The 16,600-nt window shown below is 36.1% G+C and overlaps 1 protein-coding gene across 2 annotated transcripts in view; it reads right to left on the bottom strand.

The window, feature by feature from the left end:
• Positions 1-16,028, bottom strand: part of LOC135692957 (uncharacterized) — a 52,023-nt gene extending 35,995 nt beyond the window's left edge. Inside the window, exons 1-19 of one of the 2 annotated variants that reach the window (XM_065211319.2) lie at positions 15,026-16,028; positions 14,321-14,565; positions 13,361-13,475; positions 11,906-12,079; positions 11,396-11,502; positions 10,677-10,814; positions 9,731-9,897; positions 8,996-9,038; positions 8,735-8,789; positions 8,456-8,519; positions 7,768-7,818; positions 6,706-7,154; positions 5,812-5,871; positions 5,409-5,466; positions 4,003-4,355; positions 3,117-3,297; positions 2,554-2,732; positions 1,994-2,057; positions 217-1,676 (exon numbers count right to left, since the gene is read on the bottom strand). In XM_065211319.2, the coding sequence (XP_065067391.2) occupies positions 217-1,676; positions 1,994-2,057; positions 2,554-2,732; positions 3,117-3,297; positions 4,003-4,355; positions 5,409-5,466; positions 5,812-5,871; positions 6,706-7,154; positions 7,768-7,818; positions 8,456-8,519; positions 8,735-8,789; positions 8,996-9,038; positions 9,731-9,897; positions 10,677-10,814; positions 11,396-11,502; positions 11,906-12,079; positions 13,361-13,475; positions 14,321-14,559 (3,957 nt within the window). In that variant the 5' untranslated portion in view covers positions 14,560-14,565; positions 15,026-16,028. The remainder of the gene's footprint in view (positions 1-216; positions 1,677-1,993; positions 2,058-2,553; positions 2,733-3,116; positions 3,298-4,002; positions 4,356-5,408; positions 5,467-5,811; positions 5,872-6,705; positions 7,155-7,767; positions 7,819-8,455; positions 8,520-8,734; positions 8,790-8,995; positions 9,039-9,730; positions 9,898-10,676; positions 10,815-11,395; positions 11,503-11,905; positions 12,080-13,360; positions 13,476-14,320; positions 14,566-15,025) is intronic. The other variant, XM_065211321.2, reaches the window with a different exon arrangement.
• Positions 16,029-16,600: the final 572 nt, after the last annotated feature.

Below are 16,600 nucleotides of genomic sequence, written 5' to 3'. Positions count from 1 at the left end.
AAAAAAGGTAATGGAGATAGTAGCAATACGTTAAAAAATATTTATACTTTGACAAACTAACAAACAAAACTGGGCCACGGATTTAAATTTTCGAAACTGTCTCGAAAGCATTGTACAAAATTCTATTGAAAATGTACCTTAGAAAGAGTTATCTAATTGAAAACATTTAAATAGAAGACTTAACCGCGAAATTCCTGGAAGGTGAAGTGACTTTACCTCGCTGTTTCCGACAACCTTGGCCCTCTCCCCTAAGACAGCTCCTGAAGGTTTATCACCTCGGCTTCCTAAATCCTCCTTCAATTGACCTTTCTTACTCTCCATTTCCGTTGCTAGCAATTTTCTTTCAAACTGCTTTTCGATATCGTCTGAACTAGATTCCTCCTCCGTCATAGCCCCCAAATCCATCTTCGCCTCCACATTGTGCACCACAACAGACTCAATGGTGGGCGGTTTTTTCATGGCTTCTAGAGCCTTTTTTCGTTCTACGTCGCTCAACTTCCGCCCATTGTCTACAGATCTCTTAGGTGCAACAGGATCTTGGCTTGCATTTGCCATGGCCTCCAATGCCTTTTTTCTCTCTACGTCACTTTTCTTCCTCTTAAGATCTTCATTGGACTCAGACTCTTTAACCACGCTTGAACCATACAGTGGTGGTTTGTCTACTGTTCCTTTCCTTCTTTTATCCTCAGTTTCTTTCCCTATGCCATGCTCACTCAGATCACTTACCGTGCCATCAACTGATTGTCTTTCGTGTTTACTAGATGCCTCGCTTTCGGATTCTACCGAATCATCTTCATCGCTGCCCGAGACAGAGGCCTGCTCCTTGATACTGCCTCCAATAATCTGCTTTTTGGCATCTTCTTTAACTTCTTCGTGGCTCAACCCAGCATCGTTACCGATTTCGATTTCTGACGATTTGTCAGTGGTGTTACTCTCTTTTTTATGAAATGATATCTCTTCGTCCCCATCTTCAAGGCTTGCATCGGGAGTGCTTTCCTTAGAAATGTCCCCCTTTTCCACCTCCGCGTGTCCTCCTGACACATCAGTGTCTTTCTCCCCATCTTTTCCTGCACTTGTATCTTCTCCTTCCTTTACAACAACTTCTGATTCAGATTCTTCCATTGATTTACTTTCACCAGAATCGTCCAACTTTGATTCATTTCTAGCGCTTTCCGTCAAACTGAAATCACTGTCATTAAAATCTTTCGCAAGTTCGTCTTCAGCATCTTCTTCCTCCCTGTTTGCATCACTGTCGTCTGCCTTTTTTATTCTGTTTTCTTCTAGTTCTTCGAGTTGGTCTTCTGTATTTAGACTGAAACTTTCGTCGCTGATAAATTCAGAATCATTCTTCAATGACCCTTTCTCTACAATATCCTTCTTTTCTTCCTTGCTTGACCCCTTTTCCGACTCTTTCACCTCCTCGTCAGCCCCAGATGTCTCAGCAGATTCACTTTTAACAACATTTTCTGACTCCAAACCTCCGTAATCCGTGTTTTCCTCTTTCTTTGCATTTTCTTGCGATTTCTTCTTTCTCAAACTTGTTTCCCATTCGCTTTCTGTTTCAATGACGGATTCTGAATTATCAGAAAACTCAATACCCAGTGCGTCATATTGGGCTTTTGACGATTTCCGTCCTTCTGCTTTGCCATTTTTATCTCCTTTGCCACTCTCTTTTTCTACAATAAAACGAGGAATAATGAACCGAATTCGTCACATAGGTTGCTAACATAGTCATAAAAAACCCAACCACAATTCTAAACAGCCGCACAATTACAGATTATTTCAAAGAATAAAGAATAATCTTTCTTTAAACTCATAACTGCCCAAAGGAAAACTTTTTGCTACCGATTTAAGACTTTCTAACGAAATTCATTAGATTATCCTTGAGGTCCATAAAAAATAACTACAAGTGATAATTCAAATACAATTAGATTAAGATCAATTCCCAACGAATCCATAAAATCATAAGCAGATCAGTGTTTCAGAGCCTAACCTGTAGATAATGAATGATCAAGAGGAGAAGGAGACTCACCAGCTGCATCTTTCGATAAATGTACCTGAAAGTGACAAACCAACATTAAAAGTGAGCTGCAAATACATTTTTCAGCGGCATCAAAAGTCTCCATGATTCTTGTGTACGCGAAAACAGGCCAGCAGACGATGGAAAAATTCTCTGGCGAGCTACGAAACTTAACAAGTGCCCAAAGCAGATAAAGAATATATTTGAAGGGAGATATGGATATATAATCCTTTTATTTGAAATTCATTGTTATAAATTATGATTTGTTATTTCAATGCACACATTTTCTCACTACAATATTTTTTTGAATTTTTGAGAGAAAAAGAGGCTTACTTTAGGGGACTGCGTACAATAAGAAATGAAGTTTGGCTATAACTTCCGATCTCAATCTCCCTCAAAACTAAAAACTTAAAAGAAATGAAGTCGAAGTCCTTCAAGGATATCTTGTGCAAAGCAAACGTTAATTTACTCTTACGAAGCTTTGTTTAATCAAAAATTATTAAATGAATATCATTTCGGGTTGGTTTGCTTACCTGTGCTTCAGGAGACATGCTGGTATCTTGTTGCTCAACATGCTTGGAGTTTGAAGGAGAAAAGAACTTATCGTGTTTGGTTATCGACGCATCCAGCTCTCCGATGTTTTCTGCCTCTGAAAACGAGCTTATTGAGCTACCGAACTCCAAACCCAAAGCTTCCATTTGGGCTTTCAGATCTGGAAACGTAATGAAACATTAATAAGGAAATTTGGACAACAAAAACAACGACACATGGCACAGAAAATTGTCCGTTCTAGATACAGAACGTCGAGATAAATCTTTTATGGGCAAGAAATATTTGCTCTCTTCCAGTCGCTACTAAAGTCGTTACTCTTAACGGCTATTAACACCAATACTGCTATGAAAGACTATACACAAGAAATAGTTCTTTATTGACATACATTGCAACATCCTTTGCGATTTAAGCTACCTTGAGCTTTCACACTTGATTTGTGTGTAGTGAGCATATCAAATGAGAAGTAATAAAAATCCAAAACAGGGACAAACAAAGTCACTGATCATATAGTAAGCTGTTGAATGAATGAATGAAATAACCCAACCTTTGCTCATCTTACGACTGTTCTTCGATTCATTATCTCCGCCCGCTTCCATTTTATCTTTTTCTTTGCTATCGTTGTTCCCAATGGCTGTTTGGTCATGTCCTTCAGTCAAACTGAAATCGCTAAATTCAGATTCAACATCGACTTTTGGTTCATCGGCTTTTGGAACAGGGCCAGATGGCTACGAATCGAAATTATTTTTCAAGTGTTAATTTTTTAGCTAGAAGGGCAAGCAGCTAAACGGAATAATGCAAAAACAGTGAACTACAGGGATATTGTTACAGGGTTCGTCAACAAATCCTTTCATTTGACGCAAAGTAATTGCTGCCTGGGTCATCTGTTGAGTGAACTTTTTCCATTGGTTGAAATTTCTTCAAAAACATCTGCAGCAATTGTTACAATGAAAAAATCACCCTGTGAAGGGACAGTCGTTTGGCATGGCGATAACAGAGAAATTCAGGCCTTGTCCAGCTGCATTTCGAAATAAGAGCGATAGCATGAAGCAAACTTTTGATTGCATTGCACAGTTAATATCATCACTAACAGACAAACAAAGGAGCACTTATAAGATTCAAGAAGGCAGCAAAAAACATCCATTTTTTTCAAGATATTTTCCCACAAAAACCGGTATACAAAAGCCGGCAAATGAACTGAGAAAAGAGGTTCTTGACAGGGATATTCTCTTCTGGCAAACAAATAAATTTTATGGGGAAAATATATTTAAAAAAACAATATAACACACTTAATGGAAATACTGCAAAAACTGGATAAACTGGAAAATGACTACGCCAATTTTCGGAAACCACGTCTGGGGACTAGGATTATGCAGAACATTCCTTGTGCCATCAAAAAGCTATTTAAGAATGGAAAAGACTTTTCACTTCACCTCCGATGATTTTTTGGCTAATTCCGGAGAAGAAAACTCAGTTGTTCCTACAGACGAATCGAAATCAACTCCAGATCCGAATCCTTCTTCCTTTCTAGAATCTTCTTTATTTTGTGAGCCCTCATCCTTCTCGGAAACATCATCCTCATCCTCCTCTTTCTTAAGAATGCTTGACAGCACTGGCTTAGGGGGCGTCACATCTTCAGATGAACTTTCGAACTGACTTGCTTCTTCCTCATCTTCCTTTTTACTTTCCATTAATTCATTTTGTTTATCTGCAGTGTCGTTCTGTTCTTTAGCATATTCTTCATTCTCACCTATATCCTCACTTGCTTGCTCTTCATTCTTCTCAACTATTCAAGAAAGGAGCCTTTATAAAAACGTGTACCACAAAATACACCAATTTAACTTACAGCGTCGGGTAACCGGACACTACAATATATTTCATTTAATTTTCGGAACAGTGTTTCATGATCGCAATAAGCGTGAAACACGTAGCAACAAAACATTGTCCTGTTCTATACACCAAAAAGCGTGTACAGCCCTGCCTATACGGTATCGGGCACTTTATGGCAGACCGTTAAACAGTAATTTCCATTATTTCATATCATTACATTTCAAGTATGTCGACATAAAACCAAATTCCCGAGCACCAGCATCATGAAAATTTACATTTAACTAAAATTCTTCGTCACCAATCCAAATCAGAAGTCAAAAATTTAGTACAAGAAGTTTGAAGTCTTTTTCAAGCGCGGTAGTAAATTGCCTTTCGTGCATTGAAGCAACACGATGACGCAATTCTAAAGCCTCGGCTGCGCAGATTTTTCAAAGATTGCATTCTCATTTAAAAAATGAGTAATTTTCGCCTTACAAATTTGTGCCTTATAAGTCATAGATTTATTTAGATATATAGCCTTCTTTAAATCTGTACATTTCTAGTGGGTTTACTTTTGCTCTGACGAAGCCCCGTATGCATGCCGATTCGAAATATTAGCCATTGCTGATTTTTATGTGTGTTTGTTGCTGTTCATTCTCGTCGCGTTGCGGTGTTCCTCATTTACTTCACACGCATAGATTTATTGCCGTCGTGTAAACGGAGTGCAAAAACGTAAAGATATTATTGCGTCTCCTTTTGATTGCGTATTCATCTAAACGAAGCCAAAGGCCAGTTGAGATATTTGCCGCTTTACATAAGCAGCAGAAGCCGTTATAAAACTTTTTATCCTTTTTGGGATATCGATTTACTTAAAACTACCTTTTGAGGATAATAAGGAACATTAATAACAGCAAAAGAGCAAAACTTTTAAGAATTGCAGCAAGTACAAACAGTCCCTTTTGCACAATTTAAATAGAAATATCGTTAAAAAGGTTCAAAGTCTAGTTTACAATTAATTGATGCAACTTACCTTCAGGAGAATCAGACGGGTCCATTCTGCTAAGCTTGCCCTGGCCCTTTGCAAGTGACTGAAACAGCAGAGAGAATTGAATGAAAATCAACACAAAACAGCCACTTAACACCTTTGAATTCTGAAAATGAATCTATTAACAGCGTGATTGCTTTTCCTGGCACTTTTTTAATTAAAAGTGTCGGAAGACAACACGGTTGTGAAAAAGACAATAAAATCTGGAAAATTAGCAGATACAAAAGTGAGAGCAAATTTTTCCCAATTTGGACGTTTGCAACTCATGCGCAAGCAAATACTTGGTTGACGACAACAGAAACACACTTAAAAAGTACTTTGACTAGTGTTTATTGTAAATGCTTAATTATTTCAGTTTTCCGTTTAATCTCAATCATTGAATGCCTACCTTCTTTGCAGGGCCTCCAGTTAATGCTGCGAGTAAATCTGTTTCGGATACATCTTCGCTCTGCAAAACAGAAGGTTTTCGAGCTTGGCTCAAGTTCGAAGGAAAGACAAAAGCTGAGCTATTCTTACAGCCGGAAAGGTATGCAATATTCTCGCAAATTTCTGAATAGGGGCTTTCCCAACAGAGCTCTTAACAAGCGCCAAAAAACGCAAGGCAAGGTTTTCGTTGATTTGTATGTTTTAACAATAAATTTAGCGTCTATTTACAAATGCTAGAAAACTTTGCAAATTTCGTAACAACACCCCCACTAAACCCCTGGGTGTCCATCAGTTGTCCATTTTAACAAAAATCACCAGGACGGCCTTTCATCTCGATATTTCAGAGTATCTTTCAAAACCAGGTACAGATTGAGCTTTCGTTAGCTAGCTTTCGTAAATTCTCCCTTTCCTTTTGTAGGGGGTGATTCTTGTCGCCAATTAGTCGAATTAGTCGGGAAGAGCAATATTCGACATATTCAGTACAAGTCGAGCAAAGGCATAGAAAATACATCGTCACCTACATTTAACTTCGATATTCTAGCCTAAATTACTCAATAGTTTTTAAGCATGGTTTAAAGTGCAAACCATTTATCCGGACTTCAATTAAAGACAGACGTCTAAATTATCTTTAATTACTAATATCTTTTTTGTTTAAAGTTTCTCCATAACAGTTCTCCACAACTGTTCTCATGACAGCTCGAAAAATCGTTCCTCAGACAATTAGGAAAACTTTTAACTTTTAACCCTTGATTAAGGACAGTTTTGGAATCGGCAATTACGGTGATAGTTTGAGATATAAGAGAAAACATTTGAATAACAACACACAACCCACGTTAGAGATAAAAGCGGTACTTACATCGCTATCAAAGTCTGAGAAGTCTGCATTTTCCCAGCCAAGTGAATCTGGTCTGCCGTCTTGAAGAGGGCTTTTAGCTGGAGAACTATCTTTAGAAACACCCTCGGTTTTGAATGCATTCTCTTTTGAGACTGACGAATTTGACTTTGATAGTCGCGGAATCCTGCTTTCATGGCTAGCACTTTGGCTACTTTGAGAATCAACAACCGTCCGGCTATCACTTTTTCCGGCCTGATGGGTAGGTGACAAAGAATCCGGATTGCTCGAATTTGGCGACTTAATCTTGGTCTGCATTTTAGGTATACCAGAGGGTTTAACAGGGACAGAGCCAGATGGCTGATCAGAAACAGCTTCTTTTGAAGCTGCCTTTTTCAACTGAGGGATGCCAGATTCAAATTTTGGAATCTTCGATTCTTTTGGTGCACCAGGCATCTGTGTGTCGGTGCCATCTGCAGATGGTAGAAATGTACCTCACTTAGTGTGGAGGAATCATTATTAAGGAAGTTGGCATTCAAGAAACTTCGCAATAACAGAACGTTATAGGCGATGAATGGAGGTTAATATAATACCACTGGTGAAAGAAGAACTTGGTTACATCTGGTCCTTTTAACTCTTAACAACGCCGTTTTAACCCTTGATTGAAGATTATCAGGTTCTTCATAAATCATAGATACATTTTTATCAAAGGAGATACTCGTTTTTAAACACAAAATCAAAACAAACCAAGTAAAGAAACTGAACTCAGACAATGGTGTCGATTTAATGACATCAATGCTATACATAGCAAAATATCAGAAGTGTCTTACACATGTTAGACCTGCATGATCACATTATTTACCAATTTATTGTTCGTTTTACGACAATCGTAAAGAATTTTGGCTGATACCCCTCAATCATTCCCTAACCCTGAGTTAAACCTCTGATCAAATGATTCTCGTGGCGCATTACTTCTCTATCAATCATTTTATCAATTATTTATGCAATAATTTAATCACTTACCCCTGAAGCACGTCAACTAGAGTCAAAATTTCATTGTTTTCAAAATGCAAATAGTCTTGTTACCTTTAAGTTGCAATTTTTCTTTGGATGAAGCCACAGGAATTTTACTAGAAGCTAGAATAAAAAAACAACTTATAAGTTTGGGGCAACACAATTGCTGGGAAATAAAAATAGTTAAAATAAAAGAGGTCTCAAAGAAATATTAATGTAAATTATCAGTGGTATCTGGTGATTGCGCAAGAACACCTGTATCTATAACTTACGTATTGGTAAAGTAACGTGGCATAGGTTAATAGGATATAATTCTTGAATGGCATGTTTAGCAGCAGCGAAAAACAATGTCTGGCTGACAAAAGGCTAAGCAACTACGCAATCTTAACAGCAAAGAAGGTATCCATAATCATGCCAGAAAAAAGGCTGGATGAGTACATCCGCCGGATTTTAAGAATGCTGTGCTGACAAATTTAATGACAACCATTTTACACACATACACACAACACACAAAACACACAAAATAATCTACGTTATTCAATATTTTAATTTTTCAAATTATATTTATTTATACTTCGGTTCTAAATTCAAATTTGCTCCCACTATGAGAAAATTTGCTCCCACTATCAGCTACTGACCAAATTCCAAATCAAGGGCAGCTCACTACCGGCCTACATAGAGACGAAATTAACAATAATACGATGGACCATCGCCGACATCACTGACAATAAAGTTGAAAAATGAGTAGGTCATTGCTCACATTTTGTGCTTTGTGTTGATTCGTTTCTTTTCAAAGCCACTGCAAGATTTGGGACTTGCTTTTGCTAAAAAACAAATTTTATTATTACTTTACAAAGTCCCATGGACAACTTTCTGGGCCTGAACTTCTGAAAAAATGAATAAAGCTCAACAAACTTCCCAGCAAAGAGGCCCCCTCAAAGATTCCCTAATAAAGATCCCTGTCGTAGATCCCCCCAAAAAGATATCCCTTAAATACCAGACCTCTAAGCAAAGAAAAACCAAAATAGCAGTTCTCTACCGTTTCTTCTTCTACTTCGCTTTCTGAATCTGCCCAAGAATTCTGAAAATCGGATCTGAAACAGAAACGATATGAAAATGTCGGTTGCGCATACAATGAAGAGAAATTCAACTGTAGGCATCAAGGATCTGATTGTATAGGGAAAGTATTCAAAAATTCAAAAGTCAGCAGTTGTTTGAAAGCTTTGCAAAATAGCAAAGGAAGATATTTTATCAAAATTGATAACAGGGTTTTGCTCTGGCAATATAAATCTTGACAAACCTTCTAGGAGAGTCATTTTCCAACGAATCATCTTCAGAATCAACTAGAAGCAAACCAAAAATCATAATTGTGACTGGTTCTCACTGAGGCATACTTTGTGAACAAGTTCACTTTGGGGCACACTTTGTGGACCAATTCACTGTGAGGCACACTTTGTGAGCCAACTCACTGTTACAAGACACGTGGATCTTTTCTAGATGGGATTTTGAATGCAGTAAATATTCTTAAGATTCAACATTTTAGCATTCAATATTTTCACCCCTTTTGACCAAAAACAATGTGGTTCACAGTGCTTTCAAAGTCCAGTCCCTGCAATTCCTCTAAATATTCATCTTCAGTATAATTGTGCAAATTTTAAACTTAAAGCAGTTTAAAAAAGGGTATCTGATTACCACGGGTATCCATCTTTATTTTGAGGCTTTCGATAAAAATTGTATACAGAGATTCTCTTATTCAGTTTGGTAGATCAGTTTTAAACATAAAAGTCTAAACTTGCAACAGAAGATTGTTTCAAGATGTAACTATGAATTTCAATCTTTACTGGGATGACGAAACAATACTTTTTACAACTGAGTGTTACAATTGAATTAACACATTTCTGTCATTACACTGATCACTTAAAACCCGGCCAGAAAATATTTATAAGGATTTTTCAATACATCAAATAATTTATGTACATCAACTTTTTACACATGAAATCTTAGGCACATAACAGAAAACTAAATCAAAACCCACCGGTTATGTTTATAGCCGGTCCACCAAATGTACTGGACCCTGGCTGTGTGCTTGTTGACCGAAATGGGCTTCCAACTCCGGATCCAAAATTCGAATTGACTTCTTGTGGTGCTGGTTTCGGCTCTTCTCGTTGTTTGTTGACATGCTCTTCAATTAAATCCGATATTCTGAGAGAAACGCAACAAAACCACTCATAAAAAGCATAGGCTTTAAGGATAGGTTGAATTATAAAAGTGACCTGCAAATCACATTTCAAAATAACATGGCTACTAAAAAGTCACAAACATTGTTACTTTCGTAAATTCTTGTTGTCTCTGAAGAATGTGACGAAAAAATTCCTTTCGTATGAATATCTCAGTGTATATTGATACTTTGAAACTGTTCCTTGTTGGTGAAAATTGACAAAAAGCAGCTGCATAAATATTGAATTTAAAAACTAAACCCGCAATATTTCCCAAACATAGAGAAGAATGAACTTTGCCTAATGTAAAAAGAGGAATGAACTTTGCCTTAGCTTGCTTGAATTAAATTTGCAGCTGAAAATCATGCGAGAATTGCCGGAAATTTGGTATAACTGATGCTGATAATACCAGATGATTGTATTTTGAATGCTAATCATTGTTTTTCGTTAGTAGTGTAGAACAAAAATTTATAGTATGTATGTTTATCGCAAGAAAACAGCGTTTGGTAGAAAGAGAGTAATATAAATTTAATGATCATATCAAAATCAAGCAATGATGAATTCACGCTTAAAATTTCCTGGCAAACAGCAACAATTTCCTGCAATGGATTTATGCTTAAAATTGTCTGGCAGTGTCGCTGCCGGTGCTGCCATACGTTTTCCAGCCCTGATGCCCAGTTTCTTGAATGGTTCATTGTGATAAAAAAAAGCAAAGGAGAGAAAAATATTCCAAACAACAAACAACACAATAGTTAGCAAACTGACTCGTGGTGTCCTGACATTGCAGCATAGTCAGTTGCTTTCCAGTGTTCCTTATCTTTCAATTCGGTATCAGCACCATGTCTCAAAAGAACTTTTACCACCTCAGTATGCCCCTCCATTGCTGCAGCTATCAATGCCGTCCTGGAAAAATATCCACTGAATTAACAAATTTGCAATTTTATGAGGTTTAAAAGACAATGAAAGGGGAAACGCAATCAATATGTATACAGAAGAATATTGTCAATGCACATTATTTTTTTCAAAATGATGAAGTTGCTTGAAAAATGGCTGATTTACATAGATCCTACCTAAACCAGTTACCAATCCACATTTCAAAGGTGTCAATGAAAATAAGTCAAATTTTGAGGATGGTGATTTGGAGGCCACTTCCACAACAAAATGGATGCAGCAATCAAAAAATAAATGAAAAATAAATTTTGCCTTGCAAAACTAAAATAGTTCCTAGATCCTGGAATCCAGCTGTTTCACTATTTCATTGTATGCTGAATCCAAAAATTTGATATTTCCTTCTGGTTAAGGAAGAAAACAACAACAATCTGAAAATTGTTAATGAAACATTTATATATGCATGACCAATTTATTTCTACGGTATACTTGTTTCACATTAAAGTAATTAAGATCATCAATTTCAAAATGGTAAATAAACTTTTATTAACTTTCTGCCAGAGTTTTAGGGAATACAAGATTAAAACTATGTATACCTTCCACTTATATCTGGCTCATTCAATGGTGCATATTCTTTTAAAAGAAAATCTACAAATTCAGGAAAGCCCAGAGAAGCAGCAACATATAGTGGAGAGATTTTGTCCTGCAAAAGAGGGAAATAAAAAGACTGGAATGATTACAAGTGGTATGCAAAAATGTTAATTGTTGAAAAATCAGTCTTTTAGAGATAAAAATCTATATATTTAATGAGTTTACAAAAAGAAAATCACCCTAAAACTTCCTTTCATTATCACCTCTGGCTTCCTGAATATTATATCTACACTAATAAAATAATTGGAAAATCTAATAATTTGCCTGAAACAGCTTGTTTCCTGTTTGATGATATGATATTATATATGCAAATTGTTTATTTTTTCAATTACATACAACCTGATAAGGAAAAGGTTTATTTAGTGAATTAGGGAACATCTTCTAAAGTAGTAGGAATGAACCAGTGTAAAGTGTCTAAGACATTTTCATTACAAATTTCAAATTGCAAAACATACAGTATCAAGTGCATTGATCCTTGCATCTCTTTCAAGAAGTAATGTTGCAATTGAAATGTTTCCATGTGTTGCAGCAAGGTGCAGAGGGGTGGTTAAGTTCACATCAACAACATTTGTTTCAGCTCCATGATTCAGGAGAATTTCAGTACATCTCTCTGATGCACATTCGACAGCCTATTGGAGATGTGACAGAAAATGAACATACAAAATAGAGTTTCTGGAACTGTTTGAGGACAAAACATAGTTTCAAAAATAGAAGTTCAAAAAACCAGGGACTTTTTTATTTTGAAAAATCAAGTTCAAAAGGAAGAGAAAAGCCTGGCGTTTAAAAGGTTATAGCCTAAATCATGCAATTAAACAACTAAAAAATTATAAAATAAAAATTATACTTTAAAGTCATTAGATTTTTAAAAAAAATTGAATTTCAAATCAAAACGAATTAATTTGCTTAGGTTTGGCTTTGTTGCAGCCAAAATTTTACTTTCAAAATGCAGCTGTGATTCTTTATTTCTAGTTATCAAAATTTGAAATGCACACCTCAAAAATCAAAGAAACTTCATTTTCCTTATTGCTTACCGTAAAAGCTCTATTAAGCCCCCTCTCCATTAAGTTCCTGTCTCTACTAAGCCCCCTTATCAAGCAAAAACTTTAAATAAGCCCCCTCTCTATCAAGACCCCCTCTTTAGCCTTTGATGTCAAACAAAGAAAACATGTGCACTTAATGGGTCTCTTGATGGGTATGATGATGATAAGATTGTGTGCATTAAATACAGCCCACATAAAGACTTATTTAGTGCAACTCAGAAGTCAGTCAAAATTTGTTTTGAAGTATCCAAAGGTTATCTATTTATCCTGGTGATGCTGATGAAGATGAGGACCTAATAATTGATTAATTACACTACTGAAGCTGCTACCAAAGTCTTTTGAGGATATTTGTATGACATTTTTAATAAGCCCCTCCTCTCGAATAAGACCCCTCTCTTTTGAGCACCTTCTCTAGGACTAAAAAAATAGGTAAGCCCCCTGGGGGCTTAATAGAACTTTTACAGTATCTATGCTATGTACAAAAATTATTATCAACACAAGAACCATTATTTGATACAAAAAATGTACTTGGTTAAAATCAATTTCAGCACATCATGTTTGACTTTATTTTGCCAAAAGCCATTCAATGACATTTTGCAGATGATACATACATCAAACAATAAATGTTGTATTGTCTATGGTTTCAGAGGCTTCCAACCAATCTAAAGCACCCAAGCCTTTCAGAAATCGGAAACCAAAAGACTTATGTTTGAAACAAATAGAAACAAGCCTTCTTTTCATAAGAGATTTCTTCTTTTCTGAGCATGATATGAGCTTATTAAATAATTCAATACCTTTGCCACATTTACAAGTTTTTGAACAAAAAATCAGCCTTTCTCCAATGAATTATTCAACCACCTTTACACTTACCCTCATTAGAGCAGTTCTCCCCTCTTCATCACATATCCCAAGGTTTGCTCTGTTTGCACATAGCCATTGAGCAACATCACCGTGTCCCCTCACACATGCATAATGCAAAGGGGTCCTGTCAAAGCAAGAAATTGAAATGAAATTCATTGTATATTCAAAAGCTTCTAAGAATAATCCTCATTTTGACAGTATGTTAATTCAAAAGAATTTAACCATGAGATCACAACTTGATAACATTCCCAATGGGTATTATCAACTAATTTCCAAAGTTTATATCTTTTGACTGTTTTCTATGATAAAATATAATTATCATTATCAATAATAAAAAAATATATCAAATATTCACATAAAGATTATCTTAGGTGATGATAAGGATTATTATTTGTGGATTTCCTTTCAAATATTTCAGACGAATAATGGAAAGGGAGAAATAATCAAACATAAAAAAAACTTATTTTGAAGGCAACTCCATTTACAGTAACTTCAAATATTAGCAGTTAGAGTGCCTCATTACATTTCAGGCCTTTACAATTCAATGACTACTTCATGGCAGGCATTTGAAGATTACTTTCTTTCAATCGCTTCTTTTCTTTGAAGTACTTCCAATTAAGCTTGGCATTGTTCTTGCATGAAGTTGTCACTTCATACACCACTATGCAGAGGTGAGCAGAAATGCACACAAACAAGACAGGTGTCGCACTACACATCCAAAATCTAAATACCACACAGAATGTGTGATTACTGTATCACAGCAAATAGTTTGTACACACAATATGTGGCTGGATAAACATGCAAGATTTTCCAAACAATCAAGAACTACCTTCACAGCAAACTGGCCTATACATATTTTAAAAATCTTGAGGCAAAATGTCATTAAACTCGCTAACTTTCATGTAGCTTTTAATTTTAAGGCAGTCCTTTTTACTGGGTTTTACACTTAATCCATTTTAAGCCTCTTACCGATGATGCTTGTCCATCAAATTCACATCGCCCTTTTTGACAAGCTGCTTAATCTTGGACAGGTCACCTATCCAAGCAGCTTTGTGCAACTTTGGTAAATCTTTTTCTTTTACATTGTGATATCCAGGAACATGTCCAATATCTGTAATATTTTGTTCACTTGTTGCAGATTGGATTGAAGCAGTTGTTGATTTCTTTTTCTTTTTTCTTCCAGGGAGAAACTTTTTTAAAGCAGACATTTTGACCTTGTATAGGTAAAATAAAAAAATTATTATAGATTCATAGCATTCCAAGTCTTCAATTAGAGAAAGAAGGCCAGCAATTGCCTTGCTATTAGTTCCATCTTATTCAACAAAGACCACGCTATAATTCCTTCGTTAAATATTTAAACAATGTATAAATGCCTACATGGAAAATAAATTTGACTGAGAAAACCAATTTAATCTCCGTTCCTTGCTGCACGCGAATTGCAAAATATCCAACCATTCACTCGAGTTATACCGAGTAAGCAAATCTCAATCCATCAATCGAGTTATACCCTATGTCAACAGGTAAGCAAAATGACTCATTTATGCATAGGGTAAGTCGCGCGTGCAGGGCTGGTTGTGTTTGAAGAGATTTAAAACTAAATTTAACAACCAATTTATTTATAAAAAAAATTATTGTGTGGTATTTCATTCATATCTCTTTAAACTAATCACTTACTGTCGATTTTCAAGCTCGCTTTAATGCGTTTTAGGCCAGCTGTCTAGGAGGAATACATTCCAACACTCTGTCCGCCATTAACAAGAAACCGTTGTATGTTGTTGTGATTGTGCATATTAACTGAAACAATAGTAGCCTTGCGGTTGCTATGATACACTTCAATTCTTGTTCGAATTTCGAACATGAGAGACAGGTTTGTTTGTCATTAAGACCTCTAACATTCACGTTAATGTCCTCTTGAGTCAAAATAGCCTTGACATTATATTTTTATTAACCCCAATACTCCCATTCAATGCCTATCGATTCCAGTACTCAACTACGAATGCAAGCAATTGTTTTTCTACCCATGAAGATAAAGTTCGGGAACAAAGCAAAACGGGGACGACAATCCAGTGTGATAGGATTAATTTTTTTAAATGAATTAAATACATAAAATGCATACTAATATTTCGCCCAGGCATCCAGGGCTTCATCAGAGTGAGTTTGCCGTTTCTAGGCCACACAACTCTTTTTCAGATTTTGCTATGCTAGATAGGAAAATTGTAAGAGTGCAGTACTTGTTTTTATAGTTATGATTCAAAAGTTTTATTTGTTTTTCAACTTTTAACCGCATCTTGGGATACAAAGGCCTAAGATTATTTGACTGCTCATATCTCGGAAAGGTTCCGTTGCAAACCCGAATAGCGCAATGCTATAGTTCTTTAATCAAATTTGTCCCAATGCTTTTTGAACGTGAGTGTATAAAAAAAGAGTTTAATTCAATCATTTGAAACTTTCATAATGATGCAAATAAAACATTAAGTAAATGTTGGATGTTTTCTTTCAATCGGAAAATAGATTTTTATATAATGCTTATAGAAAGAAACTGGAAAGAAATATGCACCTTGCTGTTAACAATTCTTACACATAAGCGAGTTTATTAATTGAACGAAAAGTATAGGTAGCTATACTCTGGCAAAAGTTTAAGTTGGGTCTAATTTCATAGGTTTAGAAGATGTGACCTTCCCAAAAATTGAACAAATTCCACGTTTTTGGTCTATTTCCAATTTCGAAAAACTACTTTTCACATACTATACTGCCTAAAGATTTTTGTCTTTTGCGATAATCTTTGAGATAAAAGATGTTTGATATTTGTCTCTGGTCTTTGCAACGAATGCGGACAGCAAATTCTTTCGAGAAAGACAGAAATCTTCGTCTTTGCGACAAAAATCTGCTGTCTGCGCAAGGCAGGAGAATTACTCGCAAACCTCAGCCTTGTTTCCTTGGCTTAAATTATTAGAGCGATGTTTGGGGGACTTTTAAGTGTCAGGAAGATCAAAATAAACTATTCGAATCTAAAAAAACCTCAGAGCGTAATTGAAACACAGTCGCTATTCATCTCTTCTTCTGCAGCTTCCACATTTTTCACTTGGTGAGGTCACCGGTGCGGATAATCCTCCTCCACCTCACCCCATCTTGAGCAACTTCTTCCTGTTTCCCTTTAATCCTCAAGTCGTCATCGATACCACCTTTTCATCTTCTTTTTGGTCTCCCCCTCTTCCTCTTATTCCCCACTATCCTTACTTAACCTCCTTC

Source organism: Rhopilema esculentum, chromosome 3 (genome assembly GCF_057945365.1).
Source record: "Rhopilema esculentum isolate cy_ngs chromosome 3, ASM5794536v1, whole genome shotgun sequence".
Lineage (NCBI taxonomy): Eukaryota > Metazoa > Cnidaria > Scyphozoa > Rhizostomeae > Rhizostomatidae > Rhopilema > Rhopilema esculentum.
The sequence above is the reverse complement of the archived record's forward strand: the minus strand, read 5'-3'. Positions and strand labels throughout refer to the sequence as shown.